Here is a 16,001-nt window from a genome sequence, read left to right as displayed (position 1 = left end):
GATTTTCGCACGTTTTACAATTTCGGTCCGGGGAATCGGAGCGTTTTCTGATTTTTATAACATATCTCCGATCTGATCGGTGTTGTTTTTTTTGTGCGTTACATTTACACATGTATGGGCAGTTCGTGATCCACATGTGGGAATGTCAGAATTGTAAATATACACATAGAGGGCATTCTGATATCTATTTATATCTTTATGGTGGGTATTGAGCAGTCACACGAACTCGGATATTTGCAATTGAATTGTCCAGATATCACAGACCAGACATTCAAATGCCAAGGCTTAGAAGGGGATTCAGTTGTCATAAAAGCAGCTGAAAGGTAGTGATGATAGAGGTGCCACTTTTTCTTTGTCCGGGAAAAGGAGTTAATCAATCAAAAATTATAATTATTTAAATAAAAATATACAACTACTACTACTCAATCAAAAATACTTTTTTTAAAACGGTCATTAATCATGATAACCCGAGTGATGACTCTTTGAATTTTCATTCAAGTTCAAAAATATATATGTTTTAGGTTTTCTATTTAATATTGAGTCAATATTATTGACCTTACCAAAATAAGTTTTAAGAACCCCAATTATTAAAAATTGATTTTAAGCACAATTATTGACTGAGGCTACTTTTTAAGTTGCCAAGGAAATATTTTTTTATTAATTAAGGCTAAACCAAATTAATAACTTATTAATCCAATTTAAATCAGTTAATCTATTTTACAAATATCTCAGTTACCGGTTCTATTCGGTCCGTTCAGCTCATTGATTGGCGGGCTTTCCCGTTGCTAATTTAATTATTTGAACACGATTGTGCAGACCTCAAATTATTGCCCAAAAGGTGTCAATATTTGTTAGAGGTAATCGCATGATTATCACATGAGCAGGTTTGTAGAAGAGGAACTCCTCTCCTAACTTATAAGACCGATTCATTTGATCAACCATGCAATTGATTGTGCAAACGAGAAGCTTTTTTCCAGTAGCAAAATAAACAGAATGCTCCAATATTTGCTAGATTACGCCTCCATACCAACTGTCCACATCGAACAATAAATGTGGAATAGTTCATTCAGAGCGAAAGGTGTCTTCCTTAGTGGCAGAACTCACGTGCCGGCAATTAGCAGGCTTTAAGCGAGATGTTGCTTAGCCCAGCCCCATCTAGTGAAATAGCAATCATCTAAGATCACTAATGAAGCAGTTACAACCCAACATCGGGGGAGCCTCACTTGGGATGCTCGGCCAGTCGCAATAACTCAATTATTTGGCCATAATAAAAAAACATCAAATCCAATCTGGTCGATTTTACGAGCAATCTGGTAACTAGACGTACTACCTGCATATAAATACTTAAAAAGACATTAAACGAGACGCCGAATATGTCGCATACAAATCAGTCCACTACTCTCGCCCAGTTTTCGCATAGACGGGCGCACCCGCGAACCGTGCGTAGAATCCCAGATATGCGCTACAGTTTTATCAATTAAAGACACCTAGACCCGGGTCCGGATCCGCACGGAATACTCTATCAGTGATCGAATATAGCGTTGGCGTCATCCAACAAGCCTCCGATTGTCCGAAATGTCACAGGCCACGACAGGTGGCGATTTATTTTTGGCCATAATCGCAAGTTCTCCGTCATGAATGGCTTAAAATAGACCCATTACTTATCAGCCCTAATTGATTAGCGGAAGCATGGGCTTATACCCCACGCAATGCTCAATCAATTCAACCTTATCAATTGTTTTACTTTATCTTTCCCTCGCATCTTATAGCATACTTTCGCGGGCAGCGCCTAAAAAACGCAAAGAAAGCTCGCTGAAACGTACAAAAATCTTTATTACAATTTGCAATGCACTTAGGTAGTAAAATGTAAAATGAGGGACGAAAACAATATACATAATAACCGAATTTTTAAACAATATGCAACAAAAAATGGTAAGAAACTTTTAAATATGGCAAATTCCAGTCTGAATATCGCACCTTTGGCAAACAGTTGTTGGCTGGCTTTGGTTTAGAATTTAATCAGTGCAAAATAAATGCTAAGCTCTAAATCAAAACTAAACTACTATTCGATGAGTTTGCACTTTAGGTAAAAGTTTGTCATGATGTATAAATATGAAACAGTATTGACTTCGTGCTACAGTCCTTGTGATGTACAGGTCATGTTTTTCCCCTTTTTTAGGTATTTTTCAGTTTTCAGGTTTGACGAGTCGAAGTTCTTCTCCTCAAGCGTTCACATAAATATATAGAGATTTAATAGATAGACATTTGGAAGTCCGAATTGCTCCTGACTTTGGTAGATCGTCGAAGTGATTTTTCGATTATTTTTGTTTGTGGTTGATTTGGGAGGCAGTTAGTCCTCCTTCTCCTCTTTGGCGGACAAGAAGAGCTTCTGGCAAGTGAAGGTCAGCGAGTCTACAAAGGAAAGCCATATAAATGTCGGACAATGCCACACATCGGGGTTAATGTGAGGGAATATACTCACCAATCGTGCGCTGCACCCATTTCGGCTTATTCTTCCACACGACGCCCACGTAGTAGAAGGGTATGCCAATTATGGTGATTAATACCCCCATGCCGACCTCGTAGGGCGCCACATAGATGGGCACGACGACTAGAAAGGCGCACACGATGACAAATAGTGCGGGTATCCACAAGGCGACCTGTCACAGCAATAACAATAGATTATACTAAATAGTATGATTCGGTTCAGTGTTGCCAAATAGAGATAGCATTCAAGACTTGTGTTTAATCTACTTTAAATGTATATCTATTCAAATTTTATTTGATTTAAGTCTGAACAGCTACAATATTACATATTTTATTAAAATACGGAGCTACAGAACATCTCGTTTGGCAACACTGACTAAGCTAAACTCACTTTAATTGGCCTATCCATGCAGGGACGTGTGTAGCGGAAGTACAGAACCGCTGACACCGACAGCATTATAAAGAACGATTCCACAATGCTGGCGTAGGTGATCAGCACGTACACGTCGCTCACCACCAGCATCACAATGGAGAGAAAGCACTGCCGAGAGGGACACAGTCAAATCAATTAGGGATTAATTACATTATATCATTTTGTTCGCTAATTGAGGGCGCTTCTTACCAGAAAAACGAGCGACGGCAGTGGGGTGTAGCTCTTCACGCTGATGTGCGACAAAATCGCCGGCATATGTCCATTGCGGGCGCCCACAAAGCAAATGCGGGAGGAGGTCATGATGTGGACGGAGAGGCCGCCAAAGGCGGAGATGGCCACCATGATGGGTATGACCAATGAAAAGGCGCCGAGAATCTTATCGCCGAAGGTCTGTGGAGAGAGGAGATCAATTAAAATCGTTCAACAAGCCGCTCTGGTTTAATTAAGCCCATACACGATTGATGCCTTTTGCTATTCCGATCAAATAATTTAACTTTTCTACAATCTATCTCATTTAAGCGATTTTAAAGTACGTATAGGAAAATCAGACTAATCCCTAGGTATACTAAAACATAAAAGATATTTTAAGCAACATTAAATTAAAAACTAATCGAATGCTTAAGTAGATTTGTGATACTATCGTCAATTAAAGCTTTATAATCTGTAATCTCAATTCCCGCCAAAAACCGTTCGGATTCCAAATAGGAACAGGGTCGCTATATTCTCACCACTGCGATGGCATTGGAGGCGATCATCTCGGAGGGCGACAGCACGGCCAGATAAGCCACATTGGCCAGCACATAAATGCCGGTGACCAGTGGCAGTGAGATGTAAATGGCGCGCGGCAGATTGCGATAGGGATCCCGCAGTTCCTCCGTCATGAAGTTCAAGTAATTCCAGCCCGCATACGAAAAGATGCCGGAATAAAAGGCCACCGACATCTTGCCGGGATCAGTCTCTGTGTCATCGAAGGGTCTGGTGAAGTTCTCCACATTGCCCATTAGCATCCAGACCAGGCCCACCAGGATGATCATGACCAGGGCAGCGATTTTGGTGAACATGATGATGTTCTGCATCTTGGTGGTCACCTTCATGTAGTATGAATTCAGGTAGGTGAGGAAGCAGATGGTGATGGCCGCCAGCAGCTGCAGGGCTATCTTGGGAATGTGGCAGGCTCCGCCGAAAAAGGGTTCCAGCACATAGGAGGCAAAGGTCAGTCCCATAATGGCATTGGTCGTGGGTCTGCAAGAGATAAGAGCACAAACTAATCAGCGGAAAATTTACACAGACTGCATTCAGACATATTCCCTGCTGATAATCACCGCATGCAAAAGTGGAAAAGCAGATATTCGCGCTTATCGCCGATCCTAAATGCCAAAAATAGCAGGCAATAAAACGGTCAGTGCAGAACTCACAGAACTGCCCCAATAAATACATTTATGGAGTGTAGATTATGTGATAAGGCTCGATTCACTTTCTATGTATATAATATAATATATGGCTTAACCTTGAAAAACCAGCTAAAGCCAAACCAATCCAAAATAATTCCTGCTTTCTAGTCTAATCTAGGAGTTTATGAACTTGACCCTATCTAAAAATAAGGTTCAGAGTCTGGAAAAAAGTAGTACTATACTTTATATAGATTTCTATATAAAAGAAATCCAACATTCAGAAAACGTTTAAAAATTATAAAAAGATTTTTAAACCTGGTTAAAACCAAAACTCGTGAATATAAACAAGGGAACAGACCAAACAAATGGTTTTTTAATTGCTATCAGGTTTCTTTAATGATTATTTTGCAATTTGAAACCGATTAATGAAACTAATTGGGGCTTTGTTAATGTTTTCTAGTGAACTACAGATAAGGGAACTTTAGCGATAACGTATAAAACATTATTTAAACAAAATTGAGCAGTCATACTCACACGAATATCATCATGGCATCCCAGAGATAGAGAAACGCCGGCAGCGATCCGTAAGCCTCGAAGATATAGGCGTAATCCCCGCCGGATTTGGGTATGGCAGTGCCGAGTTCCGCATAGCATAGGGCACCTATCATGGACAGCAGTCCGCAGAGGACCCAGATGACCAGCGAAGCGCCCACGGACTGCACCTCCAGGAGGACGCCTTTCGGGGATACGAAGATTCCGGATCCAAAGATAATGCCCAGGATGATGGCCACGCCTTCCAGGAGGCCAAGCTGCTTTTTGATCACAACCCTGCTGCTGTCCGATTCGGCGGATCCCTCGCGAACTTGGGTTTTCTCGGGGGGATTGGCCGCCGGATTGGCCGCTATGCTGGAGGGTGGGTTTCCGGAACTGGGGGTCAGTAGGACCATTTCGCTGGACGGCGACTGCAGCTCATCGACGGCGGGCATGGTGGCTATGGGGTGGGTTATATCCAGGAGTTCGCTTTTATTATTATCCCGCTGCCTGGGTGACACAATCTTCGCACGCGACGTCTGAAAACGAACTGTAACGGTTTCTTCGGCCGTTGTCCCGTTAATTGATTAAACGAAGCGAGTGTGTGTTTGTGGGTGTGCCTCCGTGTGTGTGCTTGTATTTATTAATGTATTTTTTTCAATTGTATTCGGCTTATCTGCTCCTGCTCTTCTTCTTCTTTGCCGCCGGTTAGCGTTACGTTTGTTTTGCTCCGGCCTTCGCCAGCTGCCGTCTCGTTCGCACCAACACCACCCCCTTGCAGATGAGTCTTTTCGCGAAACTTCACACTCCGTCGCGCGGAATTCGGTTAATGGGTCTGGTAAATAAGTGCAGACATCGAGGTAACCGCCGAATTGTGCAAACTTTGCGGTTTAATTGGGGAATTGGCGCAGCTTCAGTCAAAGGTTTTTCAACCCCACGTTTTCGAGCATCGCGGCAGTGTGACCAGACGATAAAATACCGAGTGTGTTTGGCGTATTCCTCTGCCGGAAACAGGGTGCCTGTTTTTTAAACACTTAAAAAAAGGGTTTCTTAAATAGAATTGGATAATTACTTTAATATTCGGTACTGTCAGGTTGATGATTAGTATTATAAAAGTATATGTTCCAGTGATTTATAGAAGAATATATTTTCGGTCCTATGTTTGCAAATAGTGAGTAAGTACAAATTTCTTTTCTGGTTAAGCCAGGAAATCTTCAATGTAATTTACAATTTTTTTTATTATGATTGCTTTTAAAAGTTTATAAAGTTTAGGTGTTTCGTTGGGTCTGGGGCAGCAAAAGATCCACTCATTTCTGAATATAGTTTATGGCTCGCCTACTTCTTGTCCTTGGCCTGCAGCTTTGAGTGGATCATGTCCTTGAACTGCGACAGGATCTTGTTCTCGCGCTTCTGCCGCTCCTCCTTGCTGAACATGGCAAGCGCCCGCTTTTCGTCGGCGGAGTACAGCTGGTTCTCCTTGCGGATACGCACCGCCTCCATGCGCCGATGCCTGCTGCCGCTCATCACGTAGCCAACGGACTCAAAGTTGGCAATCTCGTCGGAGGTTAAGCCGATCTCACCACGGCGGGGAATCCTCTTGCCCTCGGCGATGTAGGCAGCCATGGCGGCACCTTCTCCGGGCAACAGGGCCTTTCCGAAATCCTTTTGATTCAGGCTTCCACCTGTTCGCAGTGAAGGACCCACGTCCTCGTCGTTGTGGGAGGCACTATCCTTAGCCTTGGACCTGCTGCCACTGGAGGAGGAGCTCTTCTTGGACTTCTCGGCCTCTGATTTCCGCTTCTTTTTCTTCTTTTTTGACTTTTTATCCTTTTTGCTGGTGGATGACTTCTTCTTTTTGGGTTTCTTGACACCCTCGGCAGTCTTTTCCAGCCAAACATCTTCCGCCTCGGACTCATCCTCGCTTTCGGAGCTGGAACTGGAGCTACTGGAGTCATCGCTGCTGTCCTCGCTACTAGATGAACTGGAGGAGGAGTCGTCCGAGGAGCTGGACTCCTTTTTGCTCTTTTTCTTCTTCGATTTCTTTGACTTTTTCTTGGATTTCTTGTCCGCTTTCTTGTGTTTGCTCTTGCCCTTCTTCTTTTTCTTCTTGGGTCCCATGTAGGAGCCCTTTACCAGCTCCACTTCGTCGCTTTCTGGCCGAGATGGGCTCTTGCCCCAGACTTCTGGTACGCCCTCCTCGGCGATGCGAACTCTCTGGTTCCGGCGGGCATTGATCGCCTTGGAATCTCCTTTGAACTGGGTGGCTCCTCGGCCTCTGTGCTGCGATCTGGACGAGGGTTCTGCAGGGTCATTAATGAAACTGCCCTCGGGAGCCCTTCCCCGGAAGGGATTCTGCCGCCTGTCGTTGTTTTCGTGAAAACGATCGTTGGGCCATCGTTCCACGGATTTTGGGCGGGATTTTCGGCTTCTGGATGGGCTCCTGGAGGAACTAGAGCTTCGACTGCTGCTGCCGGAGCTGCTGGATGATGAGGAGCGGGCTCTGTGGCGGCGAGACACCACCTCCTTTTCCCTGGAACGACGGGAGTTGCGATGTGAAGTCCTGTCCCTGTGGAGCTCCCTCTCCCTGTCTCTTTCCCTCTCGCGGGAAACTGATCGTCTTGGCTGCGGTTTTTGGTAGGTTCTTCTCTCCGAGCGGGAACGATCCCTGGAAACGGATCTGCGGCGTTCCCTCTGCCGGCTGCGACTCCTGCTCCGTGAACGCATGTTATTTTACACAAATTTAACAATTTCACCGAAAAATGCAAAACAAACGTTGGTTGAACAGAAAACGATAGTCAAATAGTCGGTAATCGATAGGCAACAGCTGGTTGAGGGATTTCTGACACAAAAGGTCACACTAAAACGGTGCAAACTTTATTGTTTTGCCAAAAAAAGTTTATTTAACGCCAAAAATGCTGTAATAAAACCAAAAGGTTAGACAAAAGAGGCAAGGACACGTAGATAACAATGGCGCGTATCACATGGAGAGGCCACTCTGGTCAGGAGTTGCTGTAAGATTCGAACTGCCCACTTTCCAATTGGAACACTCATTCCAATGTTTGTGTTTATTGTTTACTTATTTAACAGCGCTTTATGCCGGCTTCGTTGGTCTTATATGAAACATTGCTGGCACTCCCTGACTTTCAACGCCCACATGAACTCCTCCTACGCCTCCGACGTCTGTTTGACCCCCATTTTTTGGTTCGTCGACAACTACACTCACTGCCTGGGACCGGTAACACTAAGCTACATAACATTTTTTTTAGTTGCATAGTAACCTACTTTTTCTGAAAAGATTATGATTCATTAATCCATTATGATCCAAACATTTCTATATTTGATTTTTAATTAGTAACTCTAAAGTTATTTTATAACATCCCGTTGATATAATTGTTTAAATTCTTAAAAAGTTTTCAAATTACTTCCAACAAACCCATTTAAAATCTCCTTTAAATCTAGAAAAATCATAAATTTTCAAAGAAATGTAGGGTAACCTTCTTTTAAACATTTTTGAAATATACATAATTAATATCTATATTCCTCTTTCAGTTTTTTGTGGTTGGAGTAGCTGCCCTGACCACTTCAGTGGTTAGTATTGCCTACTGGATTGGTTTGCCCTTTTGGTGGGCCAAGAGCCAGTTGGTCACCTATTTCCTGCTCGTTGTGGGCAATTGGCTGTTGCTCAATGTTGTTTTCCACTACATTATGGCTGTGATCACGCCGGCGGGTCATCCACCGGAAGGTGTGTCGCTGGTGGAAGCGGTTAGCATGTGTGGCAAGTGCATAGCCCCCAAACCACCAAGGACCCATCATTGCTCCGTCTGCAATCGCTGCATCCTCAAGATGGATCACCACTGCCGTGAGTATCGGCACTTTCTTTCCTTTCCTGAACTGTATTCTAATATATTCCATGTACAGCTTGGCTCAACAACTGTGTGGGCTATGGAAACCATCGGTACTTTTTCCTCTACATGACGTACACCACTCTGGGATGCCTGTTTCTCATTCTGTTTGGCTTGGAGATTGGCCACAAATACCTGTGGCTGGACAATGGCGAAACCTGGACGGAGATTGAGCCCCTGGAGGGGCAACCAGTCAAGTTTAACCTCAGTGGACACATCATTCCGGTGGTAAAACAGTTATGGCACAACTAGCAAGCAGATCATTCAATACATTCCGTTTTGCAGACCCATCCCCATGAATACGATGAGTTTATGCTGCCGCCTGCAATACACAATCTTCCGACACCCCTTTTGGATACGGATGCACCTGCGCCTGGTCGACGACGAGCCCTGTGGTTTATGGCCTTCACAAATGTGGCCGTGGTCTTGGCCCTCGGGAGCCTTTCCATCTGGCATGCCAAACTCATCACTCGCGGAGAAACGAGTGTGGAGGCCCACATCAACGAAGCGGAGACAAAACGGCTCCTGCAGCAGCAACGCATTTACATCAATCCCTACAACTTTGGCACTAAAAAGAACTGGAAACTGTTTTTGGGTCTGGTGCGAGGCAGGCAAGTTGAATTTTTTCCAATGTAAAACTCTTTTATGATAAGACTTCTTTGTAGATCTTTCTGGCGAACTGTTCTGCTTCCCTCCTGGCACAAGCCTGAAGGCACTGGCCTCAGTTTCCACACGGTTAACGATGCTCCCTTTGAGGATGAGTGGCCATAGTCCCAACATCGAAGCTATTGTGATGCCAACAAGTCTCTCTTAAATTATTACTTTAATTTTAAGCTCAAAGTAACTAGTATGCGTCAGCTGCTTATTTTTAGTAAAATGTAGTTTAATAATTATCCCAAGATTCCAAAGTTTACTCAAAGGCCATAGGGAATTTTTAAATCCAATAGCTATAAATGACTTCACATGAACATGCAGTGGCATGTACTTTGTTTCCATAGCGACTAAGAGCACAATGACGCTTTTTATACATACTACCTAAATAAAATGCAGTAAACAAATTCTTTTTTGTTGCCCTTGGCAGCTGTGCCGGTATGGCAACTTGTTGCCAGGACAAGGTTAAGGCTATCAGTTTGTTCAATAAGGTGCAGGCGAAAGTAAAAACTCAAGGATGTCGAAGGCTTCAGGATCAGAAGATGAGCCACTGGTGCCAGATGATTTCGATGATGATTTCTTCAAGGAGTTATGCGAGAAGATACCCGAGGTGACGATATAAGAGGCGTTCAACTTGAAAAGACTGATTATTATATTAATATTTATAGGCCACCAAAGCTTTGCGGCAAAAGGATACTCCCAATAATGCGGACAATGTCCAGAGGCTGCTCATTTGTGGCAGTCGCTATAAAAGCGATCTGCGAATAGAGAAGGAACGATCCCAGGAGCTGCGAAAGGAGATAGAAAGCCTTGAAGTGCGTTTGGAAAATGCAGCTCGGGTGACTAAAATGGACATGGCCACCATTGAGGAGCTCCGAGGGGTCATTGGTAACTAAAAAAAAAACTAATTCACATTATAAACTTTATTAAGTGGTAAATTACATTGGTAGAGGGAGCTTGGAAGCAAAAGGACGCTGCCCAAATCCGAGAACAATCCGCCCAGGACGAGGTCTTAAGCCTCCGGGAGAAACTGGATGAATCGGAGCAAATGGTGGCCCATCTCAATGAGAAACGGCTGGCCATGAGCAAGCGTGACGATGGCAAGGAGCGGGAGCGACTCACCGCAGAGATTGCCGATCTCAACAAGCGGTTGCAATTGCAGCGCACCTATGCCACGGAATTGGACAGCACCATTGAAGGATTGGAGGCCAAGAACAAGGAGTTGCTCAAATTACTAGATGTAATATGCCAGTTGTTACTTTATTTATTATCCAATTCATGATTCTTTTATTAGGAAACCTCCAGCGATGCCTGTAACCTAAAACGTAAGAGCGATGCCCTGGCCAAGGAACTTTCCACCATGAAGAGCGAAGAATCCCGGTACCAAGAGCAAATTTCCCAGATGAAGTCCGCCAACGAGCACTTGACCAAAGTGAAAGTGCGTCAGAACCTTCAGATCCTATCCCTGAAGACGAACCTAGAGCACCTGAATACCCAGCATAATGCCACCAACAATAAGCTGGCCAAGATCACAGTGGATCTGGAGTACACAGTGCAGGAGAGGGATAAGAATAAACGGGCTCTCAACCAACGGATTAATCTGCTAAAGGTGCGAGAGGATGAACTGATTAAGGTGCGTCAGGACAATGGAAAGCTGGCCAAGTCCCAGGAGACGATTGCTCGGAAATATGCGGGACTAGATGAATCCAAACGAGAAGTGGAAACGCAGAACATAAGGCTGAAGTAAAGGATAATTTTAATATATTTCATATTTACTACAAAAATATACATTAACAGAACCCAGCTGGGCACTCAGGACAAGGAACTGGAGTCCATGCGCCGGGTGGTTCACCACTTCGAGAAGAACAACGAGAACCTGACCAAGGAGCGGGATTCCCTGAGGCGGGAACTGCAGGCTGAGCACCAGCAGCTCGAGCAGAGCAATGCACTGCACCAAGAGGCGCAACACGAAGTGCGTGCTCTCAAGGACACCATCAGTACCATGGACACCAAGCTAAAGAAACTGAATGAGGATGCAAACAAACTGAAGAAGGAGAAGACCAAAAAACTAGATGAGATTCAGCACTGGATAGACAAGTTGGATGCGCTGCAAAGTATGGTATCGAATTTAATGTCCTTATTTAATAGTAATTATTCCAATCTTTCCTAGACGAGATGCACTTGAAGGAGAACTACGAGATCGAACTGAAACGCACCATCAGTGATCTGGAGGCAAAGTGCTCCAAGTTCCAGCAGCAGCACGATGTCCTTGCTGCCGAGCGCCAGACCCTTCAACGCAGTGTCCAGGTGGCCGACGAGGAGCGGCAAAAGCTTCGTGACCACCTGGTAAACCTTCAGGCGCACGTCGAGAAACTCAAGGCAAAGATCGGCTACCGGGATGCCGAGATGTCCAAGCTACAGTTGCAGATCGATCGCATGGAAAAGGAGCGCCGCCTTCTGCGCAACGATATCCGGCACGCCCAACTGGGTCAGCAGCACACCAAGGCGGAACTACTGGACAAGCGCAAGGAAAACGATCGTCATGCCAAGTCGCTCCAAGAAGACGAACAGAAGTTGGCGCGCCTGCGCAAGGATGTGGATAACTTGATGAACGAGAAGAACGCTATCAGTGCGGCGCTGACCAAACGCAACGAGGAGTACGAGCGACTGAAGCACAGCCAGGAGAATCTCCAAACCGTGTACGATCAGACCCAGAGGCAGTGCAGCCAGTGTCAGGATGATATGCGATTGATGGGGGTGGAGATAAAGAATTTGCGAACGGAAAGAGATGTCCTGCGGGCGGACAGGGAGAGTGCAGCGGATCTGCGGCAGGAACTGCTCCAAATGCACCGCATGCTCAACCAGGAGAGGATCAAGGCTCGTGCCTTGCAGGACGAGATGGCCACACCGATGAACGTCCACCGCTGGCGACTCCTAAGCGGCAAGGATCCGGAAAAGATGGATCTCCTCGGGCGTATCAGTATCCTGCGAAGGCAGTTGCTTCAGCAGAACGTGGCTGCCTTGGAGCAGGAAAGAGCCTTGAATGAGGCCCAGCAGCTTTACGCGGCTTTGAGGGAATTCATGCTTAAGTTACCCAGCCACAAAGTCCGGGCGGAGCTCAATAGCGTAAAGGTGGGTCTGGAGTGGATTATTATATAAAGTAAAATCTTATTTCCCATTCCGTAACAGGCTAATTTATCCGCCAAGGATCGCAAGTTGAGGGTGCTAAAGGCTGAACTTAGTGCCAAGGAGGCAGATGAGAAGTCCAAGAAGGAAAAGCTGGAGGAGATGCGGGCTAATCTGGCGCTAACCAAAACGCAACTTCTGGAGGAGAAGAAGCACAAGCAGAAGCTCCTGGAGGAGCGACAGTTGCTAGAGCAGATGCATTGCTATTCGGCACCAGCCCAACTGCCTAGGACTCTGGGTGCTGGTTTTAAGATGGTCACCAGTTTACTTTAAGTAATATCATTTCAAGTTCCTCCTGAAAAGGTAAATATTATATGTATAAGGTGCAATATTTTCTATACAAAAGATATAAATATCAGCAATATTTTATAGAAATGATTTATTTTAAATTGTTTCAAAGTGTAAAAGATACCCCACCGATAGTGGACCTGGAACCTTTTATATGTAATCTAAATCCCTCATTTGATTCAGGTTTATCTTCGCAGGTGGACGTAAAGTCGAATACATGATCCACGTATTTATTGTCCATCGTCTTAGCAGTGGGAACCTTAAAATCTTCCATACAAATAGCGGACTCCGGATTCTTCTGATGATGCAGGCGTAGCTGTTCCTGGAAACCCTCTATCAGGCGTTCCCTCGCCTTCAGATCGATATCATTGATCCTAAGTTCGGCTTTCATTGCCTTTATCTGACGGGTCTGGCGGCGATTTATGCGCTGCTGGGCGCAGAGCTTCTGGAGCACACTGGGATCGGGCAGATGCTTAATCTGTCGCTTGAATTCCTCGTGCACGCGCATAAAATCCGCCAGTTCCTTGGCCTTATTATCCCGTTCCACGGATATGCGAATGTTACGCTTCAGAAGATGCTGATTCTTGCGTATCAACTCGAAACGCCGCGGATCCTTTCCGAGCAGGACTCGCCAGCGGTGGATGCGACAGGGGCGGGCCAGCTCCTCCGAGTAGGCGGTTACCCTGAGCCTCTCCCGGTTGAGCTGCCGCTCCAGTCGGACCACATCATGGCGCATGGCCGCCTTGTTGCCCACCTCACGCTGCATGCACTCGTGCGATGATCGCAGATTGACCACCTCCAGTTTGAGCAATCGGATGTCCTCGATTCTCTGGTTGTACTGCATGGTTCCCCGATCGATGGCCTTCTGCATCATTTCCAGTTTCTCCCTTAGCAGGCGCACTTCATCATTCCTCCTGACCATTTGCAGGCCCACCAGACTCTTTTCTTTGGTGACCTCCTCGAGGGCACAGGCCATGCTCTTGAAGCGCTTCTCATCGGTGTCAATGGTGTGCTGAGCCTGCTCCACCCGGATCTTCATCTCCCGGAGATCGGACCGTGTGCTGGTCAGGAGCCGACCCTTGGAATGGATCTCGTTCTGCTTCTGCTTGACGGTACGGTTGAGCTGCTCAATCTGGTTGCCCAGAGTGGAGATCTCCTTCTCGTTAATGGACAGCGCACTGGTCATCTGGTTGAGCTGGTGCGTCAGCTTGGTCGCATTGTTCTGTAGCACGGAGCGGTCCCTCGAGCACATGTCCATTGTTTTCATCAGCATAACCTTCTCCGAGTGGATGATCTCCATTTGCTTCTTGACGTTCGCGAAGTCCACCTGCTTTTGCTGCACTTCCACCTGAAGGGCCTCCAATCGCTCGGACTTCAGGGCAAGTATCTCTGAAAAATACATTTAAAATGGGAACAGTTTTCTTCTAGGAGTACCCACCTTCGATGCCGTCTATCTTCTTGTAGGCGTCATTGAGCTCCACGCTCAGCTCCTTCTTTTCACGGGCTATTTTCTGTACCTGCACGTCCTTATCGTCCAGCTGCTTGTTGGCCCGATGAAGGTCGTTCTGCAGATCCTGCATCTGGTGGCGAATAGTAGCGATTTCGTGACGCACTCCAGCCACCGTGTCGTTCAGACGGCTGATCTCGACTCTCAGCTTGTCCCGGGATCGACCGATTTCGTCCTTTTGGCGTATGGCCTCGTCCAGCTTGGCAGTGGCTACCATTATCGTCTTCTCCTGAACCTTAATCTCGTTTCTACAAGAAGGGTTTTAGGAAATTCAAAAATTATTATCCTATTACTCACTGATTAACCAGAGCCTGATCATTAAGCTCTGCGTTCTTTTTGGACAGCTGGTGGAATCGTCGCTCCATGATCAGCGATTCGTCGGCCTTCTTTTTGGCATCCCGCTCAGCTGCGCGGCGGGACAAGTCAAGATCGGCGATATTTCGCCTCTGGGCATCTTTGAATCCCTCGGCCGCCTTGAGGTTTATGGATAGCTTCTGCTTGTCATCCTCCAGCAGGCGAAGGGACTTCGCGTAATTATAGTTATCCCGCTGGAGACGATCGTTGCGCAGCTTCAGTGCATCATTGGAGGTCACCAGCTCTGCCAACGTATTGTCGACCACCTGGAGCTCCTGGTTTTGTTGCACTACATGAGCCAGCTCCTTGTTAAGATGCAACAGCCGATCCTCGTACTTATCCTGATCCACATTAAGTTTGTGCTCCAGTCGAAAGTTCTCACTTTCAATTTGCTTCACCCGAGAATTTAGCTTGCTGATCATCTCCTTGGATACGTCTAGCATCCCCTCCAGCGATTCGGAGTAAAGGCGATTCGTTTGCAGGCGCTTCTGGTAGTCCTTCAGCTCGGCGGCCAGGCGGTCCCGCTCCCGGAAAACCAAGCGCTGGATGTGGGCCTCCTTGCTGGAAAAAATAGAAGCTAGATAGATATTTCATTTTTAAATAGATTTAAAGAACTCACGCATTGGTTATCGGTGCATCGTTCACTGTCCTGTTTGAAGTGGGTTGATCGGTTTGGACCAGCGACATCAGTTGCATCTGCATGGCCTCCCCTCGACTCTTGGTGGCGTCCTCGTTTCGCCAGGACTCCTCCAAGGACTCGCGCAGGCTCTCCATCATCGCCTCCGAGGTGGCCGTGGTCTTCAGGGCCAGTTTTAGCTTCTCGTCCGCCGTTTTCACCTTCAGCTGCAGTGCCTTTCCTTGGTCCACCTCATTGCAATAGTGGCCGTGAAGTCTGGAGAGGATGTCCACATACAACTTGAACTTGGCCGCCAGAAAGGGGCTGCGGTCGCTGAGACTCTGGACAAGCTGGTAGGAGTCGGCAAAGAAGCCATCGTCAAGATCGAGCATCAGATTTATTTGCGCCGGGTCGATACTATCCCGAAAGCGTTCCTCGAAGTTCATCATTGAAACGGACTTGGAGTGAGCCGAAGAGATCTTCAAGATCCTGGACGACTTTTGCTGCAACAGTTTCATCCTCGGGGTATCAATAAGCAAAGGATAACGAAGAAATCCTCAAGGAAACCAAACAAAAAAAAATTAATTAAAAATTAACGGAAAAACTAAAGTGTATCAGTGTGACGTATTAGTGTAATACATTGTGATCATATATC

The 16,001-nt window shown here is 46.0% G+C and overlaps 5 protein-coding genes across 5 annotated transcripts; 2 read left to right on the top strand and 3 right to left on the bottom strand.

Moving 5' to 3' along the window:
- Window positions 1–1,816: 1,816 nt before the first annotated feature.
- Window positions 1,817–5,795, bottom strand: LOC119563066 (Y+L amino acid transporter 2). The gene is made up of 6 exons (XM_037876280.1): window positions 4,846–5,795; window positions 3,649–4,162; window positions 3,110–3,310; window positions 2,879–3,028; window positions 2,483–2,660; window positions 1,817–2,412 (listed from the first exon to the last, which is right to left on the bottom strand). The coding sequence occupies exons 1-6, from the start codon at window positions 5,295–5,297 to the stop codon at window positions 2,351–2,353; spliced, it is 1,557 nt and encodes a 518-aa protein (XP_037732208.1). The 5' UTR covers window positions 5,298–5,795; the 3' UTR covers window positions 1,817–2,350.
- Window positions 5,796–5,976: 181 nt separating this feature from the next.
- LOC119562997 (NKAP family protein CG6066) lies at window positions 5,977–7,581 on the bottom strand. The gene has a single exon (XM_037876178.1). The coding sequence runs from the start codon at window positions 7,564–7,566 to the stop codon at window positions 6,178–6,180; it is 1,389 nt and encodes a 462-aa protein (XP_037732106.1). The 5' UTR covers window positions 7,567–7,581; the 3' UTR covers window positions 5,977–6,177.
- Window positions 7,582–7,678: 97 nt separating this feature from the next.
- Window positions 7,679–9,802, top strand: LOC119562995 (palmitoyltransferase ZDHHC16). The gene is made up of 6 exons (XM_037876177.1): window positions 7,679–7,853; window positions 7,930–8,077; window positions 8,392–8,701; window positions 8,761–8,972; window positions 9,030–9,355; window positions 9,410–9,802. The coding sequence occupies exons 1-6, from the start codon at window positions 7,810–7,812 to the stop codon at window positions 9,513–9,515; spliced, it is 1,146 nt and encodes a 381-aa protein (XP_037732105.1). The 5' UTR covers window positions 7,679–7,809; the 3' UTR covers window positions 9,516–9,802.
- Window positions 9,803–9,912: 110 nt separating this feature from the next.
- Window positions 9,913–12,854, top strand: LOC119549008 (cilia- and flagella-associated protein 58). Its single transcript, XM_037856650.1, has 7 exons — window positions 9,913–10,005; window positions 10,064–10,283; window positions 10,346–10,635; window positions 10,690–11,138; window positions 11,193–11,509; window positions 11,566–12,527; window positions 12,585–12,854. Exons 1-7 carry the CDS (start codon window positions 9,913–9,915, stop codon window positions 12,852–12,854), a joined length of 2,601 nt encoding a protein of 866 aa, XP_037712578.1.
- A 91-nt stretch (window positions 12,855–12,945) lies between these two features.
- LOC119549005 (cilia- and flagella-associated protein 58) lies at window positions 12,946–15,985 on the bottom strand. The gene is made up of 4 exons (XM_037856635.1): window positions 15,350–15,985; window positions 14,674–15,291; window positions 14,308–14,624; window positions 12,946–14,258 (listed from the first exon to the last, which is right to left on the bottom strand). The coding sequence occupies exons 1-4, from the start codon at window positions 15,862–15,864 to the stop codon at window positions 12,976–12,978; spliced, it is 2,733 nt and encodes a 910-aa protein (XP_037712563.1). The 5' UTR covers window positions 15,865–15,985; the 3' UTR covers window positions 12,946–12,975.
- Between the last annotated feature and the right edge of the window lie 16 nt (window positions 15,986–16,001).

The sequence above is a fragment of the Drosophila subpulchrella genome, chromosome 3R (genome assembly GCF_014743375.2).
Source record: "Drosophila subpulchrella strain 33 F10 #4 breed RU33 chromosome 3R, RU_Dsub_v1.1 Primary Assembly, whole genome shotgun sequence".
NCBI lineage: Eukaryota > Metazoa > Arthropoda > Insecta > Diptera > Drosophilidae > Drosophila > Drosophila subpulchrella.
This window is presented reverse-complemented; position numbering and strand designations above follow the sequence as displayed.

Bases quoted from the DNA above. Each gene is read 5' to 3' on its own strand.
- LOC119563066 (XM_037876280.1), bottom strand. From the start codon at position 5,297: ATGCCCGCCGTCGATGAGCTGCAGTCGCCGTCCAGCGAAATGGTCCTA. The intron at 3,029-3,109 runs GTAAGAAGCGCC...CCCTCTCGGCAG, and splicing joins TGCCGTCGCTCGTTTTTCTG to TGCTTTCTCTCCATTGTGAT. The intron at 2,413-2,482 runs GTGAGTATATTC...TTTCCTTTGTAG, and splicing joins ATGGGTGCAGCGCACGATTG to ACTCGCTGACCTTCACTTGC.
- LOC119562997 (XM_037876178.1), bottom strand. From the start codon at position 7,566: ATGCGTTCACGGAGCAGGAGTCGCAGCCGGCAGAGGGAACGCCGCAGA.
- LOC119562995 (XM_037876177.1), top strand. From the start codon at position 7,810: ATGGCGCGTATCACATGGAGAGGCCACTCTGGTCAGGAGTTGCT. The intron at 8,702-8,760 runs GTGAGTATCGGC...TTCCATGTACAG, and splicing joins CAAGATGGATCACCACTGCC to CTTGGCTCAACAACTGTGTG. The intron at 8,973-9,029 runs GTAAAACAGTTA...TCCGTTTTGCAG, and splicing joins GTGGACACATCATTCCGGTG to ACCCATCCCCATGAATACGA.
- LOC119549008 (XM_037856650.1), top strand. From the start codon at position 9,913: ATGTCGAAGGCTTCAGGATCAGAAGATGAGCCACTGGTGCCAGATGAT. The intron at 10,636-10,689 runs GTAATATGCCAG...TTCTTTTATTAG, and splicing joins AGTTGCTCAAATTACTAGAT to GAAACCTCCAGCGATGCCTG. The intron at 11,139-11,192 runs GTAAAGGATAAT...ATACATTAACAG, and splicing joins ACGCAGAACATAAGGCTGAA to AACCCAGCTGGGCACTCAGG.
- LOC119549005 (XM_037856635.1), bottom strand. From the start codon at position 15,864: ATGAAACTGTTGCAGCAAAAGTCGTCCAGGATCTTGAAGATCTCTTCG. The intron at 15,292-15,349 runs GTGAGTTCTTTA...TATTTTTTCCAG, and splicing joins GATGCACCGATAACCAATGC to CAAGGAGGCCCACATCCAGC. The intron at 14,259-14,307 runs GTGGGTACTCCT...TGTATTTTTCAG, and splicing joins GAAGATAGACGGCATCGAAG to AGATACTTGCCCTGAAGTCC.